This window comes from Suncus etruscus, chromosome 4, assembly GCF_024139225.1.
Source record: "Suncus etruscus isolate mSunEtr1 chromosome 4, mSunEtr1.pri.cur, whole genome shotgun sequence".
Taxonomy (NCBI): domain Eukaryota; kingdom Metazoa; phylum Chordata; class Mammalia; order Eulipotyphla; family Soricidae; genus Suncus; species Suncus etruscus.
This window is the reverse complement of record NC_064851.1, coordinates 28,199,195-28,222,966: the sequence shown is the minus strand read 5'-3', so window position 1 is coordinate 28,222,966 and position 23,772 is coordinate 28,199,195. Positions and strand designations below refer to the sequence as shown.

At 34.8% G+C, this 23,772-nt stretch overlaps 1 protein-coding gene across 1 annotated transcript in view; it reads left to right on the top strand.

Annotated features, from left to right (window-relative positions):
• Window positions 1–23,772, top strand: part of SLC44A5 (solute carrier family 44 member 5) — a 407,523-nt gene that overhangs the window by 333,512 nt on the left and 50,239 nt on the right. The window contains 3 exon segments of the mRNA XM_049772158.1: window positions 16,282–16,366; window positions 21,222–21,350; window positions 22,010–22,070. Of these exon segments, the coding sequence (XP_049628115.1) occupies window positions 16,282–16,366; window positions 21,222–21,350; window positions 22,010–22,070 (275 nt within the window).

Here is a 23,772-nt window from a genome sequence, read left to right as displayed (position 1 = left end):
TTTTTCTTTATTTAAGCAACATAATTATAAACATGTTTGTAGTTGGATTTCAGTTATAAAAAATGAATACCTTTCACTTTCACCAAGTGCAACCTTTCCACCACCAGTGTCCCCAACTCCCACCCCTTGCCTGTGTTTGAGACAGGCATACTACTTCTCTCACTCACTACCATAGTTGTTAGTATAGTTATTTCTCTAACTGAGCTCATCACTTTTTGTGGTAAGTTTCATATCGTGGGCCAGTCCTTCCAGCCCTCATCTCTATTATCTTTGGGTATTATTACTATAATGTCTTTTATTTTTCTTGAACCCATAGAGACTATTCTGTGCCTTTCTCTCTCTCTCTGACTTATCTTGTAAACCACTTTAATTGCTCACAAAAAACAAGAGTACAATTTTGTCATACCACACCCATCACTAGAGGCCCAGCATTCCCTCACCATTTTATTTCCCCATCCATTTCCTTCCCCTTAGGGAACACTGTTCTGTAGACCAATTTTCAGGGTCTGTTTCATTTGCAGTATAATTCCCTACTGTTTCTTTGGGGTGGGGAGGTTGGCCACAACGGGTGCTGATCAGAGGTTACTCCTGACTCTGTGCTCAGAAATCACTCCTGGCAGGCTTGGATGCTGGGGATTGAGTTCAGGTCCGTCTTACCCGCTACCGCTGTGCTATAATTCCAGCCCCCTTCCTTACTGTTTCTTTATACTCTTTATATGTGAGATAAATTTGCATTTTCCTTCTTTTAACTCAATTCAGCATGATACCCTTCAGTTTCATCCAAGTTGTAGCAAAGGCAAGGGCTATCCCGAGATCTGTGTTTTGGTATCAGTGTACTTTGTGGGACCATTGGAGGATTAGTGTTTGTATTCAACAGAGAACTTTTGCATGTGCTCAGCCATTGAGCTATCTCTTCAGCTCCTCTTCTCTTCATAGAGCTGAGAAACATTCCATTGTATAATTATACTACAGCGTATTTTATCATCTCATCTATTCTTCGCCTCTTGGTTTGATCCATATTTTAGATATTATGAATAGTATTGCAATGAAATAAGAACATGCTCTTGGGATAAATGACAGGAAGTAGAATTACTGGGTCATTTGGAAGCTCAATTCGTTTTTGATTGGCTATTTTATTCATTTTAGTTTTGGGGGGAGAAAAGGGCATACTTGTTGGTGTTCAGAGGTTATTTTTGGCTCTGCACTAAGAAATTACTTCTAGAAGGCTTGGGGATCACATGGGATTGCCTAGGATTGAAACTAGATTGGCTATTTGCAAGACAAATGAATGCCCTACCTGCTGTGTTATTGATCCAGTTCCCTTTTTATATTTTTTATTTAAACCATTATAAAGTTATTCATAGCTGGGGTTTAGACATATAATGTTTTTTGGACCAATACCAACACCAGTGTTAGCCTTCTTCCACCAATGTACCCAGAGTACATCCCTTGCCATCACCACAGCCCCAGGCCTGCCAGCATAACAAGCACATTTTTAAGTTTGGTTGTTAAAGTTTTGGTTTCATGATTTCATTGTTGTTGACTATAGCTTGGACAGTTAGTTCTGTCTTAACACCACCAATATTCTGAGACCCCTTGGCCCTGTTCCGCATTCTTTCATATTTGGCTTTCTCCTCTCCTCCACTCAATTTCTTTTCTTCACACTATACTCTGGGGCCCAGAGTGTTTTGGACAACTCCCACTTACATCATTGCATTTCTTCATTCAGTTATTCTAAATACCACAGATAAGTGATATCCTCCTGTATCTATCCTTCTTATGACTCTCTTTACTTAGCATAATATCTTCCAATTACTTCCATGTTGCTGCAAATTGCATGATGCCATCATTCCTTACAGTATGTAGTATTCCACATCTTCATGATCCACTCGTCCGTTGTTGTACATTTAGGTTGATTCCAAGTTTTAGCTATTGTACTGAGTGCTACAATGAATAGTAGTGTGCATATATCTCTTTGAATGAGTGTTTTTCTGGACTCAGTAGATACCCAAAAGCAGATAACTGGGTCATATGGCAGTTTGATTCTGAGTTTACTGAGAACTAACTCTACTGTTTTTCCATAGGGGTTGGACCAGACAGCATTATCACCAGCAGTAGGTTAGAGTTCCTTTTTCACCACATTTCTGTCAATACAAATTGTTCTCATTATTTTGGATATGTGCCATACATACTGGTCTAAAACAATATCTGTTTTTTGTCTTGATTTTGATTTCCCTAATGATATAGGTAAGCAGTGTTGAACATTTTTTTTATGTGACTGTTGGCCATTTGTTGGTCTGCTTCTAAGAGGTATCTTTATTTATTCTCCTAATTTTTGATGTTTTTATTTTTGGTTTTGTGGGGTTAACTTTTGTGAGTACTTTGTATATTCTACATATCAACTTTTTATTTGATGTGTTGATTGAAAACATTTTCTCCCACTCAGTTAGATGTCTTTTAGTTTTAGCCGCGTTTCTTTTCCATGCAGAAATTTTTGCTCTAGTCTCCACTGCCCTTTTTTTTGAGAAGTTGCCATACTGTTGTCCATAGAAGCAGTACCATATATTTCCATAAACAGTGAATAAGGCTTCTGTTTCACTGGTTTTTCCAGTCTTTTTGATGAGTGCCATTCTCACTAATGTGATATAATATATTCTTGTTTTGATTTGCATTTCCGTGATGATAGCTATGAAAAGCATTTATTTTCATTTACTCTATAACAGTGTCTGTTCAGCACTTTTCCTTTTTAGTATTTTTAATGTAATTGGATTTTGTGTAAGTTCTATGAATACTTTACAAATTTTGATAATAAACTTTTATTATGTGTAGCAAGCAAGTATTTCTCTTATTCCATAGGATATTTTGTTTATTTGTTTTTTGTTTTTGGTCACACCAGGCAGTGCTCACAAGTTACTCCTGGTTCTATGATCAGAAATTGCTCCTGGCAGGCTCAGGGGACCAAATGGGATGCCGAGGAATGTGGGAATCGAACTAGTGTCTGCCCAGGTTTGTCCATGTGCTGGGCAAATGCCCTATTGACATGCTATTGCTCCAGGCCCTTGGTAGGATAATTTTTCATTCTACTATCATTTTTTCACAGTGAGGACTTTTTATTTTAATACAATCCATTTATTTATTTTTATTTCTGTTGTTTTTGCTAATGCCATTAAATTGCAAAATATAGTGCTTTTATTCCTTTATTTTAAGAATTAATGATAGATATTCAATAGAATAATAAATTTTGTTTTTATTTATATGCTAATATATACCCAGTTTTCTAAGTAATTTAATGCTTTTATAATTACTCCCCAAGTAGTCCCAAAATAAAATATTTTAAAAGAAAATTACGTCAGCTGGATCAATGAATGACCTTGCTTATCAATGTTTTTAGATACAGATAAGGTTATCTCAATCTTCAAGAGTAGAATTAAGAAATCCTAGTTTTCAGATAGTTCTGGGCCAATATGGAAACGTAAAAAACTCAAACTCATTTTCTCTCATAAGCACATTAAATTTTATAATTATGTTAAAAACGATTCCCTTTCAAAGAAATATAAAACCTAGATAAGTGAAGCCTATACATTAAATTAAAGAAAAATAACCCCATTAAAACAAATGAGGAATGCCAACACAATCTCCCTAAAAACACTACTTTTAGCACAGTACCATACAGTTGGAAGGGAACCACTGTATCTCTTCTATTCTTGGAATACTGAAATGTTTGAGTAGCATAACCTGTATCCCCTCAAATGTTTTTAAATTAAATTTTGGATTTATGGGGCCGGAGAGATTGCATGGAAGTAAGGCATTTGCCTTGCATGCAGAGGCAGTTGTTCGAATCCCAGCATCCCATATGGTCCCCTGAGCCTGCCAGTGCGATTTCTGAGTGTAGAGCCAGTAGCAACCCTAAAAATGTCTGCTGGGTTTGATCCCAAAAAGTAAATAAATAAATAAATAAATTTTGTATTTATATATGGGGTTATTTATATAGTTGCTTACAATAGGTTTTCAGGCTTACAATGCTTTACCTGCAACCCCAGTAGTTTGGATCCTATGCTTGCAGTAGCTTTGGAACTAGCGGTGTAGATATTAGCAGATACTTCATTTCTCCACCAAAGAAGAGTCTAAGGCTCCTGACCCTTGCCCCCTAAGTTACTTCCAAACCTCCTCTTCTTGCCAGCCCCTCTATTTCTCTCCTTCCATGGCATTTTTGTTTCTGTAATCTAGGGTCAGTTTTTGCTCAACGTTGCTACCTACCATTCCCTAAATGTATTATTCTATATGCCACAAATTAGTGAGAGCACCCAGTCTTTGTCCTTGCCCTTCCGATTTTCTTCACTGAAACATGAGCCTCAAGGGAATAAAAAAAAAATCCTCCTGGGGGGGGTGGTGAAGCATTAGCATTAGGGTGTTTTCTTTACACACAGATGGCCTTGGTTTAATCCCCAGCCCCCCATTCAATTCCCCCAAAAAACACCAGTAGTAATTTCTGAGTAAAGAGCCAGTATTAACCCCTGAGTACCTGCAAGGGTGTGCCCCTCTAAAAAAAGAACCCCCCAAAAAAAATCCTCCAGTTCTAGTGAATTGCATGAGTTCATCATTTCTTGTGACTGCACAGTTTTTTTATTGTGTATATACATTAGAGACAGCCCATCACCAGCTCTATAGTCATATAGCCAACATAGTGTGAATCCATGAGACCCTGTATACAAATAGTTCTTAAAAGGCTTGTGAGTACTCACTGTGGTTATTTTCCCAAGCCAAGCGTATTTTCCTATGCTTAGGGGGTCAGTAATGTCACTTTCCCATCCTTTCCATTTTGCTATATGCTAAATGAGGGTAATATTTCTAATTTAGTTCTTATCTAGGGTTGATGGTAATTTTTTCCAGAGACCTAGGGAAGGCAAAGGTGTCAATCTCTGTATTTTTCCTGGCATGCCTCAGATTATTGCTAGCTACCTAAAAGGATCTTGTATACCCACCTAGCATCCAAACATTTTAAAATGCAGTACAGGTACATTCTTTAACCTTTTGTCATTGACGGTGAGTGGGGAGTTGTTTTTACCAGTTCCATTCACCAGAGATATAGTAAGTAAATCTTTTAGCTATGTAACTCCTAAGCAGTGTTCAGGACTGGGGGTAATGATTGGCCAGACACTTTTGCAAATAATACTTATGCCTGGTGATATGGTAAAGCTCAGGCCTATCAATTCTAGTACCCACCTTGGTAGTTCCCAGGGCAACTAGAAGTGCAGAGTTTCAAACTCAAGTTTTTGAACATGTAACATGTGGCCCTTGACTACTGAACATTCTCTTTGGCTCAAACAATTATTTTTTCTGCGTTTATCTTTGTCTGTTTGGGACCACACCCAGTGGTGCTCAGGACTACTCTGGCCTTGTATTTGGGACCATATATGATGCTGTGTTCAAACGAGGTCAATCACATGTCAGGCGAGTGCTCTACACCCTGTATTATCTCTGGCCCAAAGTAAACATTTCTTTTTCTTTTTTTAATCTTTTTTTAAAAGCCATATTTTTTATTGAAGTCCTTGGATTTTCAATACTTTTAATTTTATTTTTCACTAACTATTCTAACAATGATCATCAGAGTGCCCAGTTCCTTCCTCAAGTGTCATAAGAACCTCTCCTAACCCGTCATCCTAAATATAAGCGCAGTTCTGTAAACAAAATTTTCAACTATGATAACTTCGACCATTTGTTTTTTCCTTACAATGTTTAGTTTGTATACATAGATCTACTCCGCACTCAGTACAGAGAGGGAAAGGCAGAGGTGACCATCTCCTACTCTCTAGAAATGACCTAGTTTAGAAATTACTATCAGAAGGAGGGTGTGATTTCCAATCTTACAGCATCTAGCTGCAGACAGATGCTCCACCTGAGCTTCTCAACAGGTCTTGTCATATCCCCAGCGATTAGGAGCTATTAAAACAGAAAAGGTGTCTTGTCCAAACACAGTTTTGAAAGATAACTTGAGCTAAGTAATAAGATTTCATCTTCTATTACCCATGCTGTCAAAACTGGGGAAAGCAAGCTGTTAAGAAGACCTGAAATAAGCAGTTGGCATGATACCCCAAGGGACTAGGAAAAGAAATGCAAACAAAGCCGAAATTTAATAGAAGGGAGGAAATAAATAGAGATCAAAAGAGAACTCTGTGAAACAGAGACTAAAAAGACAATAGAAAAGATTAAAGAGACTGAATATTAATTTTTAAAAGATAAACAAAGCTGATATACCTATAATTAGACTTGTCAAGAAAAAGAGAGGAGAAAAAAAGGATTACTTAAAATTTTAAATGAAAGAGGCTATCTTACAAACTAGACCACAAATGACTCATAAGTGATTGCTTCAGAATTCTTTTTGTTTATTTTTTTTTCTGTGGGGAGATTGATCTCAGAGATCACTTCTGGCAGAGAGCCTGGAATCACATGGTGATGATGACGAAACCTGGGTTGACTGCAATGCAAACCAAGTGCCTTTCTTGCTCCTCTATCTCTTCAATCCACAAGAAATTACTACGAATCATTATACACTGGAAAATTGAACAAATGAGCTTAAGTTATATATTAGAAATGGTATAATCATATTTGGGTTATAGAATTTGACCATTTTGTATTTCTCATCCATGACTAACTAAAAGAATCATAGGAGAAATTGGAGTTTTCCAAAATGTTGAAACATAAGACACCAAAGTGAAATGATATGCTTTGTGGATATGTATAACTTTCTCTGCTTTTTGAGTTTCAGGGAATAAGTTCAAGACACTTAGGTTTGATCATTTTCTTGAAATTCCACCAAAAAGGCAAGAACTTGGTTGATTTGGTGCCACCTTCTGGCTATTCGAAAGATGTCAGCTTAAAGATTGATATCAAATTAGACTAAAAAAACTATTCCACGGGATGTGTCAGATGGGGTAGGGCTGTGGGGAAAGGGGGAAGATCCAGATAGGAAATGGAATAAAAACATAAAAGGGTAAAATCCTAATTTTCCAGCAAGTGGTATCAATATGAAGTAGTTGTCTCTCTTTTTTTTTTTATTTACTGAAGAATCTTTCATAAGAATAGCAAGTTTGAACACAGTACAAGTCTCAGTTTTCTACTTGGTTTAGTTTTCAGTATATTTATCAACTTATGTAATAGCTAACTGATTGCAAGGAAGTACTTATAGTAAAAGCAGTGATTCCTTGCCCCCAATTTTATTCCACTAAGATAATCTCTTATCTTTTTGTTTGTCTTAGATCAGGAGGCTATAATAGAATCACAGAATCGGGTTTTGTAAACAACAGAAATGTATTGTGTTGTCTGGTTCTTTGGGCTGAAAGTTTAGTACCAGCATAGTCAGGTTGTTGTGAGAGCCAGTTTGCAGTCTAGCAGACCAATGTCTTTCTGAGGAATGCTCAAATGCGGGAGAGTGAAGAGCTCTCTGGAGTCTTGTATGTGATCACCAGTTCCATTCATTAAAAACTAACTATAGACATACATAATCATTTCCCAGGGCCCCTCTCTCCACATATGATTATATTGGAAGTTTAGTATTGCAGCATGAGAATTTTTGGAGAAATAAAATATTCTGTTTATAACACCCACTTTATTATTATATTACTTTAAAGACTGTACTTATTCCTTTACTTCATAATTTATTAATGTTGAATAGAATCCAATAAGGGTATGAAGATGTAAGGGTGAAGGTGCTTATCATATACCTTTTTCAATCCACAGACTAAATATGGTGCCCTGAGCACCATCAAGAGTAATCCTGAACACAGGACCTTGAGGACCACCAAATGTGGCTCGAAACCTCAAAATATAAATATATTTTATTATGTTAAATCCATTTAAATCCTTTTATAAAAATGAAATGTTAATTCATTTTTATCTCTTTTCCTAAGTTGTCTCCTCCTACTTTTTGGTTTGGTTTTGGTTTTGGGTCCCAGCCGGTGTTCAAGAGTTACTCCTGGCTCTACACTAAGGAATCTCTCCTGGCGGGCTTGGGACCATATAGGATGTTGGGGACCAAATCCAGGTCAGACATATGCAAGGAGAACACCCTTCCCACTGTGCTATCACTCTGACCCTCTCTCCTTCTATATTTTGTAGTAATTTTTATATAATATATATTAGTTTTGGGGTTACACCTGCAGTGCTCAGGGGTTACTCCTGGCTATGAGCTCAGATATTGCTCCTGACTTGGGGGACCATATAGGACATGAAGGATCAAACCCAGATCCATCCTGGGTCTGCCATGTGAAAGGCAAATGCTTGACTACTGCGCTATCACTCCAGCCCCTAGATTTAGATTTTTATAGTTGTTTTTGTCATGTTAAATCATATAGTAATATCTCTATTTTCTTTATTTTAGAGAGAAATGATATCTCTCCTTTCCATTCTCTTTTTCTTATGATGTTTAGTTCCCAATTTCAGCAGACCTTTTTCTAAGCTGTTGGTTAGGAATGCTAAAAACAAAAAACTGAATTTGTTATATCTCTGGTAGCTTTACTCACTCCACACTGTTACGATGAATTTGTCTTATGCTATCCAAAGCCAAGACTTACATTTTAGTAGCAGCGTAACATTATCTCAAATGTTAGTTTTCTTCAGATGGAGTGAATGTTGACATTCTAATGTTTTGTTTCCTTGAACAATCTTCCTCAGGAGGGCAGTCACTAATTTTTAGAGTCCCATTTGGTCAGATACCTAGATTACAGAACTTTTGTTCTTTTGTTTCAGGTATGACCTGGATACATGTAAGCATTCTTCACAGCTTTAATTGTGACATTAATTCTCTGCATTATTAGATTAGAAACAACCAGGAGTTGCTAGACTTTGTAAATAGAAACACAAACTTGTATAGGGGTTTTCATTGAGTATCATATTTTGTTTATTTTTTATCATGTACTAATTCCTCTTAACATTACTAATGCTACTTGATTATCCATTTTTACTAAAGAAAGAACAGGGTCCTTCTGTAAATGTGTAGTGCCACTATTGGCATAGTGTTAGTAGTTTGCTTTTCAAGGAAGCTTCTGTTATTTGGTATAATGGGGCTATATGGACTATCAGATTGCACTATAGGTAGACTGGTGGAAAACAGGCTGTTGGGCCTGGGTTTTTAAAGCATCAAAATATGAGCAGTTTGAGAGTAGGATACCAAAGTCTACAAATCTCCTTTATTTTTCTCAAAAGGTTCACTCAACCAAAAAGGCCTCATTTTTCCCCTTTTTTATGCTAGAAATAAAATATAGGATATGGCAGAAGCACAGAAGTGTTGATTTGAATTATGGGATATATATTAAACCTATCTTAATATTGTTTTCAGCCACATTTTCCACTCATTTCCACTGAGTTTAGTATGTGCTTTTATCATTACTAACAGGTAAATCATGTCCCACCCGTTTTGTAACTCCTCTTTGGTTCATTCATCGCTCCACACATATGGTTTCCCTCTTCTAGGAATTGCTGAACTCCATTGTGCAATTGTGAACAAATTATATTAATATCCAAATTCCATTTCTTTAGCTGATGTGGTGAGGTTGATTCATTATTGAACTTTAATTTTGTTATTTGAGTGACTTTAGGAGGAAGCAGAACAAGCTTAAGTGTCTAGTATTTTGAGGCATTTTTTCTCTTACTATTTCTTCATGGAAATATTCTTTGAGTTAAGTCATGAGTTTTTCCTCAAATTCTATCCCCTAAAAATGCTAAGTTGCAACTACCACCATCCATCTTGTACCAAAGAAATCTAAGGCCCACTGAAGTTTAAGGATATCAGACAGATTGAATGACTACTAATTTTTACTCAAAAGAGCAGAAAGGATTGTAAGGGTGCATTTTGGAATTAACCTAATTTATTCTGTAACATTTGCTTATATCACAGATGTTCTACATATGAAAATGAAAGTTGGCACTGTGTGGTTACAAAGATGAGTAAGGTATATCCTTTACTCTGAAAAATAGGATATTCTGGCAAACCCCTTGAGTTTGTATAGCATTTTACAGTTTATAAAACAATTTTACATATGGGAACTCTTGACACTTACTGATTTATCATTAACCACTTCAAAAGAGCCATGTTTATTAATATAAAAATTTTAAGTAGCCTTGTGAATATTATAATTAATTTATAAGCATATTTACTTGTTAGTATTGTCTTGGGTCTATATCTAGCCATGCATAGCATTTTATTCTAGCCCGGTGCTCAGAGAATCAATCTTGGCAGTACTTGAAGGATCAGGTGTAGAGCCACGGTTCAAATCCGGCTTGACTCAAGTTTCTTACCCACTTTATTTATCTCTGGCTCCATAAGTAGACGTTTGAGCCATTTTATGAAACTATAATAATGAAATAGGTTTGCTTTTCTCCATCATTCATTTTCAAACTATACGACGCTAACTCTTCTTAACACCTTTTTGTCTTAATTTAAAAAAAATTCACAAAACTTTGTTGTTAAATAGTTAATTAAGGGCCTGGAGAGGTAGCACAGCGGTGTTTGCCTTGCAAGCAGCCGATCCAGGACCAAAGGTGGTTGGTTTGAATCCTGGTGTCCCATATGGTCCCCCGTGCCTGCCAGGAGCTATTTCTGAGCAGACAGCCAGGAGTAATCCCTGAGCACCGCCGGGTGTGCCCCCCCCCCAAAAAAAAAGAAAGTTAATTAAATGTATCCCAACTAAAAATTTTAATGTGATTTCTTGCATCCTGATGTAATATTGTTATCAGGTATGATTATGTGACAATCTTAGAGTGAGTAAGAGAGCATCTGTACTTATATTTTCCACCCCCCACTCCAATTCTCATTCTAGTTCTTATGTTGTGATGGATATCTGTTATTTTCCTGGCGCCATGACCTTATTCCAAGTTACTGTTTCTGCCACCATCACACTGACTGGTCAGTTTTCCTTTTTCCAAGTGACTTCTATTACAAAGGGATTCCTTTTGTAGTTACAGGGGGAGATGCTCCCTCAATAGTTACCTAAGTTGAAATGTTGATTTTTTATTTATCTTGCTCCAATCTCTTTGACTTCCTCTGCTTCATCCCTGATATCTTACTGCCAAATGATGCACCATTGGGAGGCACAGGCCCATTTACTTGAGCTCATTTCCTACCATCACATCATCTTCTTGTGCTTTGTTATTATTCTCTTTGCTCCCATTGATTTTTTCCATTCTCTTATGGCCACTTTGGATCTCATTTTTCACTGCTAAAATAGTCCTAATGAGCTGACTAGTAGAAAAGCCACTTAATAGATATTAAGTTTGGAAATAGATACTGGTCTTCCTACAGGTATCCACCAGTCTTTGAGATTTTGAGAGTCCTCTGTAGTTTGAGAAGAACTTATCCACACTCTAAAAGAGAAGGGAAGGGAAGAGAAAGGAAGATCCAACTCCCTCCCCTTACTCTTTGGTTATGTACATAGAAGTAAGTAGAATGAAGTAAGAAGTGAACCCACATTATTGTATAGAAGACTTTTTTCACACTAAGATTTGGATTAGACATGATTTTTGGGTCAATAGGATAAATATTACTAAAAAAGTCTAGCATATATTTTAATGCTATATGATTTTTCCAGTTTGTAAATGTTTTAAACTATGTTTTCAAATTTACTACATAAACTACCTATATCTGAATCTACAGTATAGCATGGGAAAAATAGGTGAATTTTTAGTTTTAGGTCTTATATTTATATTTCTCAGCTCTCAGATGTGAAAAGGAGCAAGGAATCTTTATTCTATAACACTCCAAGTTTTAATAATTTTACAAAATTGGACAACTATTTTTTATGCTCACTACACATCTTATTGACACAGTGAAATAGGCAGGTTTGGTATTTTCATTTTACTGACAGGAAAATTGAGATTCATAAAAGAACCATAGCTTTTCCTAATGGCAGGCTGATATTCTACTCTGTGAATATAGATAAATAATATAGATAATGTTTTCGATGTCATTGATGACAGTTTCAAAGAGATAAAATAAATCACTCAAATGGTCTTCTTTAGAATTAGCAATTTTTTTAATTTTAGTAAATCCATAAATGAACAAAAATATCTAAAATATAATTCCATAATATATATTAGTTTTTCACATAACTCATTTTACTTATTTTTGTAAAAAATTATCATACTGTAATTAGTAGCTTGCCTTTGAAAATTAACCCACTAAACATTTTTGTTACCATTGTTTTCAGTGGTAACAGAATTTTCCAGTTTAAAGATGTTCAATTCTTTGGTCAATACCATTTAGAGGGATAAATTTATCATTAATTTTTTATATTTCATAAGGTGCTTTAAGTTTTAAATACCTTAAAGAGAAATTGGGAAATTTATTAAGGACATTTTGAGAAATTGAAGCCAGTTTATAAAGGTCATCCAGGGCTTTGAATTTATATTACATTTCCACAGTTACAAAATCTTTCTGAAACTTAAGTATTTAGAGCTTACTCCTGGCCCTATACTTAGGAATCATTGCTGGGCAAAAACTGAGCTTTGTCACCATATAGAGAACAAGCACCCTTCCTCTGTACTGTATCTTTATCCCATGAAAAAAAAACATTTTTAACTTAAAAGCAACGTTAAATTAAATATCTATATGTTTTGGTAGTACAATGTCAAACCCCTTCAAAATATATGTACCATAGCATACCCCCATTAAAGTAGCAAAAATTTTCTACCATAGCCCATTGGACTCACTTAATCCAGTTTCTTTACCTTCAATTCTGGTATCTCAGTTCAGAGGTCAATTTAAGTGTTCGTTTTTATTTGACTTTTTTTTTTTTTTTACTTCCTTTGCTTCTTTATATACTAGATGAGTAAGATTATCAGCTATTTTTCTTGACTTATTTCTTTTAGCATGACCTTTCTAGTTCTACACATGTTATTTCATAGAGAAAATTTTCACCTTTTCTTAAACATGAGACTAGTATTTGACAGTGTGTATACACCAAATTTTCCTTATCTGCATACCCACTATTGGGCACTGGGATTTATATCTTGACTATTATAAAGAATGCTACAATAATATAAGTGTCCATGTATCTTTTCAGATTATAATTTTCAGATATGTATTTATGAATATCTATCCTCCCAAGCAGTGCACAAGGCACCAATGATTACCACTGATGATGCTCTTTCATGTTATTTTTCAAACCAAGCTGTATTTTGCAATGCTCAGGCAGAAGAGCAGTAGTATACTTGGGCCCAATGTGCTGGGACCAACAGTCATACCTACTGGTCCTTACAGGAGTCATGTTATACAAAGGATCAAACTTGGTTGCCTGCACATTTGGCTGCACCACAACCACCAAGATATCATCCATTCTCTGTTTTTAATATTTTAGAATTATTTTAATATTTTAGAAATCTTCAAAAGATTTCTATATAAAGTAGATCAATTTATATTCCTAACAAAAGTGCGTAACAATTCCTTAAATCCACACTGTTCAAGCACTTGGTACATATTATAGTGAATTATTCACAAGAATAAGATAAAACCTCATTATTGATTTTATCTTCCTTTTCCTGATGATAAATGATCATGAGATTTTTTGGTTTGTTTGTTTTGGAGGCCACACCCATTTGATGCTCAGGGGTTACTCCTGGCTAAGTGTCAGAAATTGCCCCTGGCTTGGGGTGACTATATGGGACGTCAGGGAATCGAACTGCGGTCCTTCCTTGGCTAGTGCTTCAAGGCAGACACCTTACCTCTAGCGCCACCTCACCGGCCCCGATCATAAGATTTTTTTATGTACTTCTTCACTATATCTTCTTTGATGAAGTATCTATTCAGTAATTCTCCTCATTTGGGGGGCGGGGGGAGAAATAGGCAGGGAAATACATCCAGTGCTGCTCAAGGCTCATTCCTGGCTCTGCAGGGATCACTCCTGGCAGGCAAGGAGAATATAAAGTGCTGGGCATGAACCCAGGTCAGACATACGCAAGGCAAATGCTTTCTTTACTCACTGCACTATCTTTCAGGCACTATCTTCTTCCATTTTTTGATGGAGTTGGTTCTTTTTTCTTATTGTTGAGTTTTGTGATTTTTTTTTTTTTTGGTTTTTGGGTCACACCCTGCAGCACTCAGGGGTGACTCCTGGCACTATGCTCAGAAATCACTCCTGGCAGGTTCAGGGGACCATATGGGATGCCGGGATTTGAACCACCGACCTTCAGCATGCAAGGCAAATGCTTTACCTCCATACTATCTCTCCGGCCCCAAGTTTTGTGAATTTTTAAATATATTTTAGATATCCCTTTGTTAGCTGCATGTTGTGTAAACATTTTTCTCTCATTTGGTAAATGTCTTTTTGTTTTAATGATAATGAGGTTTTTATTTGATGTAATCCTGATTATCTTTGCTTTTGTTTTCCTAGCCATTGAAGTTGAATTCCCAGTATATCACTGAAGTCAGTATTGTGTAGTGTATTGCCTATGTGTTCTTTGTATTTTATGATTCTAAGTCTAACATCCAAGTCTTTAATCTATTTTGATTTAAATTTTGATTTAAATTTTGTAGATGACTTAAGATAATTCTCCGGTTTTATAATTTTATGAGTCATTATAGTCATTATCCAGTTTTCACAACTATTCAAGACTTTCTTTTTTTTATTTTATGTTCTTGACCTCTTTATCAATAATCACTGTGCATATATGTCCATATGGATTTAATTCTGGGCTCTCACATCTTTTCCATTTATCTCGCCGTCTATTTTAATTCCAACATGCTGTTGTGATTACTATTGCTTTGTGTAGTATATTTTGAAATTATATAGCCTGATACCTCCATCTTCTTTTTTCTCTGAGTGACTTTGGCTATCCGATATCTCTTGTGATGCAATATAAATTTAGTAACTCTTATTACATTTCTTTAAAGACTATCATTGTTATTATGATGAGTATTTTTGCATTTAGTCCAGTTTATAAACATATCTATCTTCTTGTGCCTTCTAGTTCTTTTAACAGTGACATTGTTTTCCTCCTAGAAGAATACACAGGGGAAAAGATTACACAAGGAAAAGAATTACACATTCTTATACATGCTGGATTTGTTATAAGGCCTGGGTTTGATCCTCAGCACCACAGGGTCCCTTGATAATCACAAGGAGAGCAACTACTGAGCAGGAGTAGCCCTTGGGATTCCCTCAATGTGTGCCCACCAAAGGGGGTACATGTATATAGTTTTAGTATCATAGAATATCTTTTACTAAATTATTTTTATGGACTTGAAATTTCCTGATAATCTGCATGTTTTTAAATAATTTCCCTTGTTCTCAGAAATAGATAAAAATTAAATTTTGATGTCCTGCATGCATACCACTTAAAGGACTGTACTGTAGTGGAATCTGGGATTTTTTCCTGGCACCTCAACATACCCCAGCACCATTGGAATAAGCTACACCTGCGCACAAAACTGAAGTCTTCCCAAACACAGTCAGTTGTAGGTCAAAACAAAAATACACAAATAATTATTGACTGTTAAACATAAATTTCAAGTAAATATATATTTTATATATTTACAATAAAATTTACATAAATATATTTTTGAATATACATTAAATATATAATATATAACATTGATTAAAATGGAAATATGAATATATAAAATATAAATATATCATATTTTATAAATATATTTTATATTTACACTATAAGATCATTTTATATATTACTATTTGAATAAATATAAAATATAATATGTGTTTTTTCAAGTCCAAATCCAATGACAACAGACTTGATACCCAATCTACAACAAGCTAGACACAGAGGGGACCACTTATACTAGCAGCCTGGGGGGGCAAAAAAGAGGGGACATGGGGTACATGCTGGGAATAGGGGTGGAGGGAGAACAACATTGATGGTGGGAATGCCCCTGATTCGATGTACCTAAAATATTACTGTGAAAGGTTTATAATCCACTTTGGTCAAGATAAAAATTACTTCAAAATATATAATATGTGTTTCTGTGCAGAATCTTAAAGCAAAAATTTAAAAATGATACAAGTTTTTAGCTTGTTAGCTCCTTTGTTAAGCTATTTATTGGGTACTTAGTTCTTTATAAACGTCATTATTGAAAAATGTTCGCTCTACTAGTTTGTTGCTTGCATCTAGAAATAAAGTAGATATTTTCTGTTGATTGTGTTTCGTGACACATATGTTGCTCCATTGTTTCAGCTTAGTCTTCCAAAGGATTTCTGCTTATAAACTTATCTGGAAATAATGACCATCTGACTACTTCTTTAAATGATTATTTTATATTGTTTACTTTCTTAACAGGAACAAGTCTATTTTGTTTTACTTTAACCTCTTCAGCTGTACCAGTCCCTCTGTGCTAAAAAACCTACAGTGCCCTACGACACAGGTAAGAAAAAAAAATGCCTTTCAAATCAATGGTTTTAGTAATTTTGGATGAAAAGAATTAAGAAATTCAATTTTAGTTGGTGGGTTTTCCCTCTCTTTTCTTTCTCTTTTCTCTCTTTCTCTTCTATCCTCTGTCCTCCACTTCAGAAATGCACTTTGTGAAAAAGGAACCTGGAAGAGTCATTTACTGACCACAAGTACCGCCTTGCACCACATGCCGCTCTTTTAAATCCTCCAACATCCAACACATGCATCCAACATTCAGAAGAAAACAGATCATAAGTGATGCATCCCTGCTTTTTGTGTTTTTGTTTTTGTTTTTGGTCACACCCAGCGGCACTCAGGGGTTATTCCTGGGTCTGTGCTCAGAAATTACTCCTGGCAGGTTCGGGTAAACATATGGGATGCCGGGATTCAAACCACCATCTATCCTGGATCAGCTGCGTGCAAGACAAACACCCCACCGCTGTACTATTTCTCTGGCTCCCAGCTCTTTTAAACTATTTATAAGAAGTAAGACATAGCATGGAAGTAAAGCATGTGCCTTGCGTGCAGAAGATTCAAATCCCATATGGTCCCCTGAGCCTGCCAGGAGCGATTTCTGAGCATAGAGCCAGGAGTAACCCCTGAGCGCTGCCGGGTGTGACCCAAAAACCAAAAAAAAAAAAAAAATAAATAATAAGGAAAGATTCAGATAATGTAGCTGTGGACTAAGCAAAGTCTTCTGTGTGGGGAATAAATGGAACAAAAGGGCACAAGTCTCAGTAGACTTAGTTGTTCTCTGGTGTTTGGAAATACCCATTTACATAGCTCAGAATCCTATTTCAGTACTGTTTTTTAACCAGGGGCTAAGATTTTAATTCAGGAGGTATGATTGATACATATTTACGCCATTAGGTCTTGTCTTTGAGTGTACTGTAAGGAATGAGGCTAGGAAAGTGAAAATACAATCTCCCATTCAGAGGAGAAGCTAACTCTAGTGCAGGACACTGAGGTTATTTTACTTGATCTCCATGGTGTCCTCTGCAAAGAACTCAGCCATTATTTTTCTGTTGCTCTTTGCTCAACCACCTGGAAGTATTTCCCCCTCTCTTCTAGTTTCAGGCCATAATGATGCTGAGTAGAGCAAATCATGCCTTTTGAGAATCCTAAAACCTTTAGGTTCTCTTCCTTATATCTAGGGTAATCCCAAAATTAGGAGTAAATCCTTACTACTACTGGGTGTGTCCTCCCCAAACAAACAAACAAACATCAAACCCAATAACAACAAAGATCAAAAAACCAACCAAAGAAACCCCCAAACCAAAAAAGAAAAAAACGAAAACCGAAAAACTGCTGCTTCTGAGTCTTTTTTGGGGGGAAGGGGCACACAGTGTGATGCTCAGGAGCTACTGCTGGCTATGCACTCAGAAATCGCTCCTGGCTTCGGGGACCATATGGGACACTGGGGGATCAGTCCTAGATCGGCCACGTTTAAGGCAAATGCCATCCTGCTGTGCTATCGCTCCAGCCCCTGCTTCCGAGTCTTACACATTGTTAGTCTTCTGTCTGGTGTACTTTTTCTTCAAATAACTGTGCTTGATCACAATTATTCTTTGTCTATTTTCAAATGTTACTTCTACAGAAAGTCTCTTTTTAACTCTCTGTTCAAAAATTAGAATCCAGCCAGCCATATTTCATCCTTTAGCTCCCTTTCTAGGTTTATTTTTCTCTCTGACATTTATTACTAAATATGTAATAAGGAGTTTTCCCTGTCATCATCAATCTCTTCGTTTTATAAGGTAATTGCTTGAAGAAAAGTACATTAATTTGTTGCTCAATCTGGTATGCTAGTACATCTGGCTCCCAAAAAGTTTATCAGTAAATATGCATGGAATAAGTGAATAAATATTTTTCTACTCCGTGGTCTATACCTTCCTTATTGTACTATACAAAGCCATTATTCCCAGGATAAAACAAAGTAGTTCTGCTTTTATTTATATTTTCCAAAAAGGTTAACTAGAATAGTTATTTATTCAAAGCCAATGTTGCTTTTGTTATTAATATCCTTATTCCCAAAGTATTTTCAGGGAGTCCTGGGGCCATCCTGGCAATTCTCATCTACTGATTGTGAAAGTTGAACATGATGAATCAACGGTGCCACACCAAGAGGTGATCAGGACTTCCTGGGTTCCACCCATAAGTGTGTAGGAGGCCTTTGGTATCAGGAATGGAATTCCTGTACTATTTCTACAGCCCACATAATATAGTATTTTTGATCTGCAGTGTACCTCCTTGTTATACTCATAAAACCCTATTTAGTATTAAAAAAACTAAGTCTATATGAATTAAAAATGTCAACACAATGAGGAACAACATTTATATTACCCCTTTAGCTGAATCAGAATTTATTTTAGCAGCCAATGGGAGTTTCAGTCTGCCAGGCTAAATAGTACACCTACTGATATAAAGCTGAAATTTTATGCATTATGTTTTTGTTAACTGTCTGCAGAGTCCAGACTTGCATAATAAGCACTTGAAAGACAGATTGTTATCAGTTAGGATATCCAACCTCAATGTGACCTTCATTTCTGGATAATTATACGTTGATTGCTATTAATCAGCAGCCTATTTTCAATGAATAAATTGGTCTAATAGAGAGAATAGTTCAGTTGCTATATTGTTTTTTAATGACTCATTTGTGTCTGGAATGAAATTTGATGTGATTCTTTTTGACAAATCATTATTTTACATTTTTTAATTACTTTCCTGTATATCTTGCATGCACATTTATATGTGTGGCATACAATGTTTATGCTTATATATGACATACATTGTCATAGTCTCAAGTCAGTAACTTATGGCAACATTTAGGTCTTTGCATTTACTTTTATAATTCACATGCATAAATTTAAATGTTGTCAGTGGGATAGCTACTCTGGTTATCTTCTAAAATTACATAAATAAACTGTCAAATTTAAATATCTGAATTATCTCCTAGTATATTAATGGTCTATTCAGTTAAACTCCAGAATGAATTTGTGACATTTCTTTAATAATAATCATAGACTTACAAAAATTCTGAGCAGAATGAATGCTGTGAATTTCCCTAAATAGCTCTAAAGCTTTTTATAAAGATGTCTGTGTAATATTTCCTAGAGATAAACATAGATGACTGAATGTGTGATAAATACATATGTGTGTGTAAGACTGTGAAAGAGAAAATTCAGAGGTTCCTGTGGAGATAAGCTGTTTAACTTGTCAAGTTAGCCTTAGAAGTTATACTGCTGCCACTACAAGAAGATTTAAACTGTGAGGTTTAAGATGCCCATTCAGTTACCCAGATAACTGAGCAATAGCAAAGGGCCTCATGTATAACAGAAACATGAAGATGGGGAAGGGACATCAGTCCAATAGAGTTTTTGCTTCATTTGTCAGTGAGGTTGTTAGTCTGACTAGTGAAAGCATATGCCAAATATAGTCATTAGAAAATGTAAGTCTGAATTAAGAATATTTTCTCAAAGTAAAACAGGAAGGGGAGCAGGGTGCAAGGATGGATTCAACGGTATGCTTAATATCATATTATTTCTTTATTTTTTTTTAAAGTAAAGCCACTAGAGTTCATTTTTCCTGATTTTGCTTTCTCTCTATAGATTCTAATCAGGATTGTTTTTATTGAATTTCAATCATCCCTTGGTAACTCAGTGGACTAACAAATGCTTGTCTAGTATTGATAGACTTGAAACTTCAGTAACGTCTAATAATTATATGGGTGACCTCTCTACCACAATGTATTGGTGTTAGTAATTAAGACTACAAAAATGATTTTTTTTACAAATAGCTCTAATTTTATTTCTAATGCTAATAAAATCTAATTATGTCCTACGAATTGTTGTTGAGAATTAATTGACACCAGTGGTTACTGCAGGTATAATTCAATGTGCAGAGTAATTTAATCTCCATTTTATTCAGACATAGTAAAAGAAGCAACATTAACTAGAGGAATGTATAACCACATAGAACAAACTAATCTCTAATTGTATTCTCATTTGCCAACTCAGAAAGTTTATAAGAAATTATTTTAGTGGGGCTAGAGAGACAAAACAGCATTTAAGACACTTGCCTTGCATGTAGCTGACCAACTTTGATCCCTACCTTTATCTTCTAAGCCTTATTGGGCAAAAAGAGTCTTCTCCAAACTTACTCCAGTATTACTTCAATCTCAGTAATTCTGGGTGTGGCCCTCATACAAAACAAAACAAAAAATAGAAAATTATTTTATTAAAAGTTTATCATTGTCCTCTGGTGATGGCACATAAATTCATACATGTGATAAATTGGATAGAATTTTATGTGAATACATGTATACCTATGAGTGCATATAAAATTGGAAAAATCTGAAAATTTAGTTTATAATAATAGCAATTTCCTAAGTAAAATATTATACTACACTTTTATCATTGGAAAAAACTGTGTAACTATACCATGATTTTATCATTGGGCAAAGTTGTTTGATTTATTACTTCTTGCAGCAACAGGTAAATTTATCTATTTTATATTTATATAAATGTATTTATATATCATATTTATATAAATTTATATTATCTTCAAAATCAGAAATAAAAATTTAAGTCTGTAATTGACTATATATAGTATCTTATTGATTTAGCAATGCTATAATATCAGTGAAAAAGGTAAGATTTGACTAGTGTAGAAAACGTTTTTTACACTAAGATTAGAAAATTGTTTTAATTTTTCTTAGATAAAAATGTCGACTGCTTTTATTGTGGTGAATAATTTAGAAAACTAACTTTATAGATGCTTCTTAGTTTGTATGACTGGATCAGTTCCTACCATTGTTTTTCTTCTCTTTAAAGATATGTGTCTCCAAATGTCCAGAAAAATTTTATACATATGCAGAAATGCAATATGAATATTTAAGAGGTAAAAAGTACTGGAACTATTACAGACAATTCTGCAAATCTAATTTATCTGAGCCTTCAAAGGTAGGATTGTTGTGTTTTTTTTTTAATTGTGGGCAAAGTGAATTACAATCTTTCACAGTATTATTTAAGGCACATAGTAGTAATGAATGAGGGACATTCCCACCACCAGTGTTGTCCTCCCTCCACTCCTGCTTGTTGTGGTTTTTATTGTCTGAAACTAGGAGCTAAGGTCATTTACACTTACCATTTCATTACTGTGCCAAGGAAGCTCCAATAGTACTTAGTAAACAATAGAATTTACTTCTGGAATCACTTTGAAAATTACTCACAGATTTAGGTTTAAAATATTTACAGAAATGATAAAATGTTATTAAGTTGTAGCAGATCTTCTAAATTAGAGAAGAAATTGATTTTTAGGAGATAAAAATCAAGGGTCATACTTAAAATGTGACTTAGACAAGATTTATAACTTCAAAGGTTCCATAACTTCAAATCAATTTCAGTGAGTCTGATTTTATTGTTGATGCAAATTGATTTGCATTTAAGAGTATTTCTCAAACAAAACATGATATTTTATAATAATAATAATTATGGATCTAACTTTAAGTTATCATATTACAACGAATTTAAATTTTATGACAAAATGTTTATAATGAAAGTGAACAAATTGCCGTCATACAAATTTTGATGCATAGTAAAACATATTCTTCCTATTTTAGACTCTTTCACAAATCATAGTGGATGATGATTGTCCGACAGCAATTTTTCCAAGTAAACCTTGTAAGTAGTTTTACTTTAATTTTGAAACTCAGAATAAATCAGTAATTTATTTAAGTTACTTTATTTCTCAATTGATGAAATGAAGCTGAGAAAATTTCTCGATGTGGTCCTAGGCCCCCAGTATCAAAGAAAGACAAAAAGCCCATTTTCCTGATTCCTTTTCACTGGAACTCTCTGTTTCTAGGTTTTGCTACATAAACTTCACACACACAAAGACTGAATTTAGATTTTCCAAAAGCCTATTAGATGAATTATTTAATTGACATATAAATATTAATGCAAACACATATTTAAACACTTAACCTTGAATTTAGCCAAAAAGGTTTTATAAATTGAGTGGGGTTCACATTTCAATATAATTTGAAAATTGAAGTACGTATAAGCCTCCTAATAAATCAATATGTTGTTTCTTCATAGTATACCATGCTATTTAAGGGGATACTGTGTTAGACATAAAGGGGAAGTTGCCCACTTTTTTAACTTTATAATATTAATGACAGGCCAAAAAGAAAAAAGAAAACAGTACATAAAAGAATCCATGGTACTGTAAGAACCAAAAGAGGAGAAAGCATTTAAGGGTAGGAGGGAGACTTGGACATTGGTGATGGGAATGTTGCACTGGTGATGGGTGGTGTTCTTTACATGACTGAAACCCAAAAACAATCATGTATGTAATCAAGGTGTTTAAATAAAAAAAAAATATTCAAAAAAAATACTGAAATAAATTTTGATTGATGTGTTAAATAAACTATTTTATAAGATGAACTGTAAGTGTTGTATACTTAATATCTGTTAATTAAATGAAAATGTTTATGTATTATAATTACTAGCATATATAAATAAAAGAACTGTTCAGAGACAAATGTTGGAAAGAATATGAGAAAAACTAGTATGTTTGGAAGGTGATATGTTTATGAGCATTTTTCTCTCTTTTTCTGTTTTATACTTCAAATATATATATGTATATATGTATTTTTTTAAATAGAAGAAAGGCAATAGTCATTCATTTGGATAGAAGGTTGAGTAGCTCCAAAATAGCTACTACAAAACAAAAGTTGTTTTTTTTTTTGCCCCAATCTCTTTTCCCTGGGACATTATGAAGACTCTTCAGTAAAGGTTTAGGTTTTTAATAATAGAATTTAATCAGAAATCCCTGAGCAACAAATATCTATGACCAAAAGCAAAGTTGTAAATGTTTTAATAAAAAGCTTGAAAGTGAATCATTAATCACTAAAGGTGAAATAGGAATAAAAATCTAAGAAACAATTCCTGTTCTTATAGATACAGTTAGTTAAGTCATACAGTATGAAATATGCACTTAGAATATGAAAAAGATCAATACAAAGTTAACTGTAAGTCAATACTAAAATAACTAGAAGACACAACAAGAGATCCAGAAAGATAATACAGTGGATAAGTGGATAAAGCATTTTTCTTGGCTGTGGCTACCTGGCTCCAATCACCAACACCCCATAAGGTCCTCTAAACCCACCAGGAATGATCCTTGAATGCTTCTTTCAAAAAAAGACAAAAAAGAATGTAATCACGCTATGTCATGTTTCTTATCTCAAGACCGTGGTGGGTTTTTTTTTGTGTTTTTTTTTGTTTTGTTTTTGTGGTGCTTATCGTTATTGTTGGAGTCCTCACTGGATATTGGACACTTCTTTTTGTACTGGTGGAGTGTTTCATCTTCTTTTTCTCC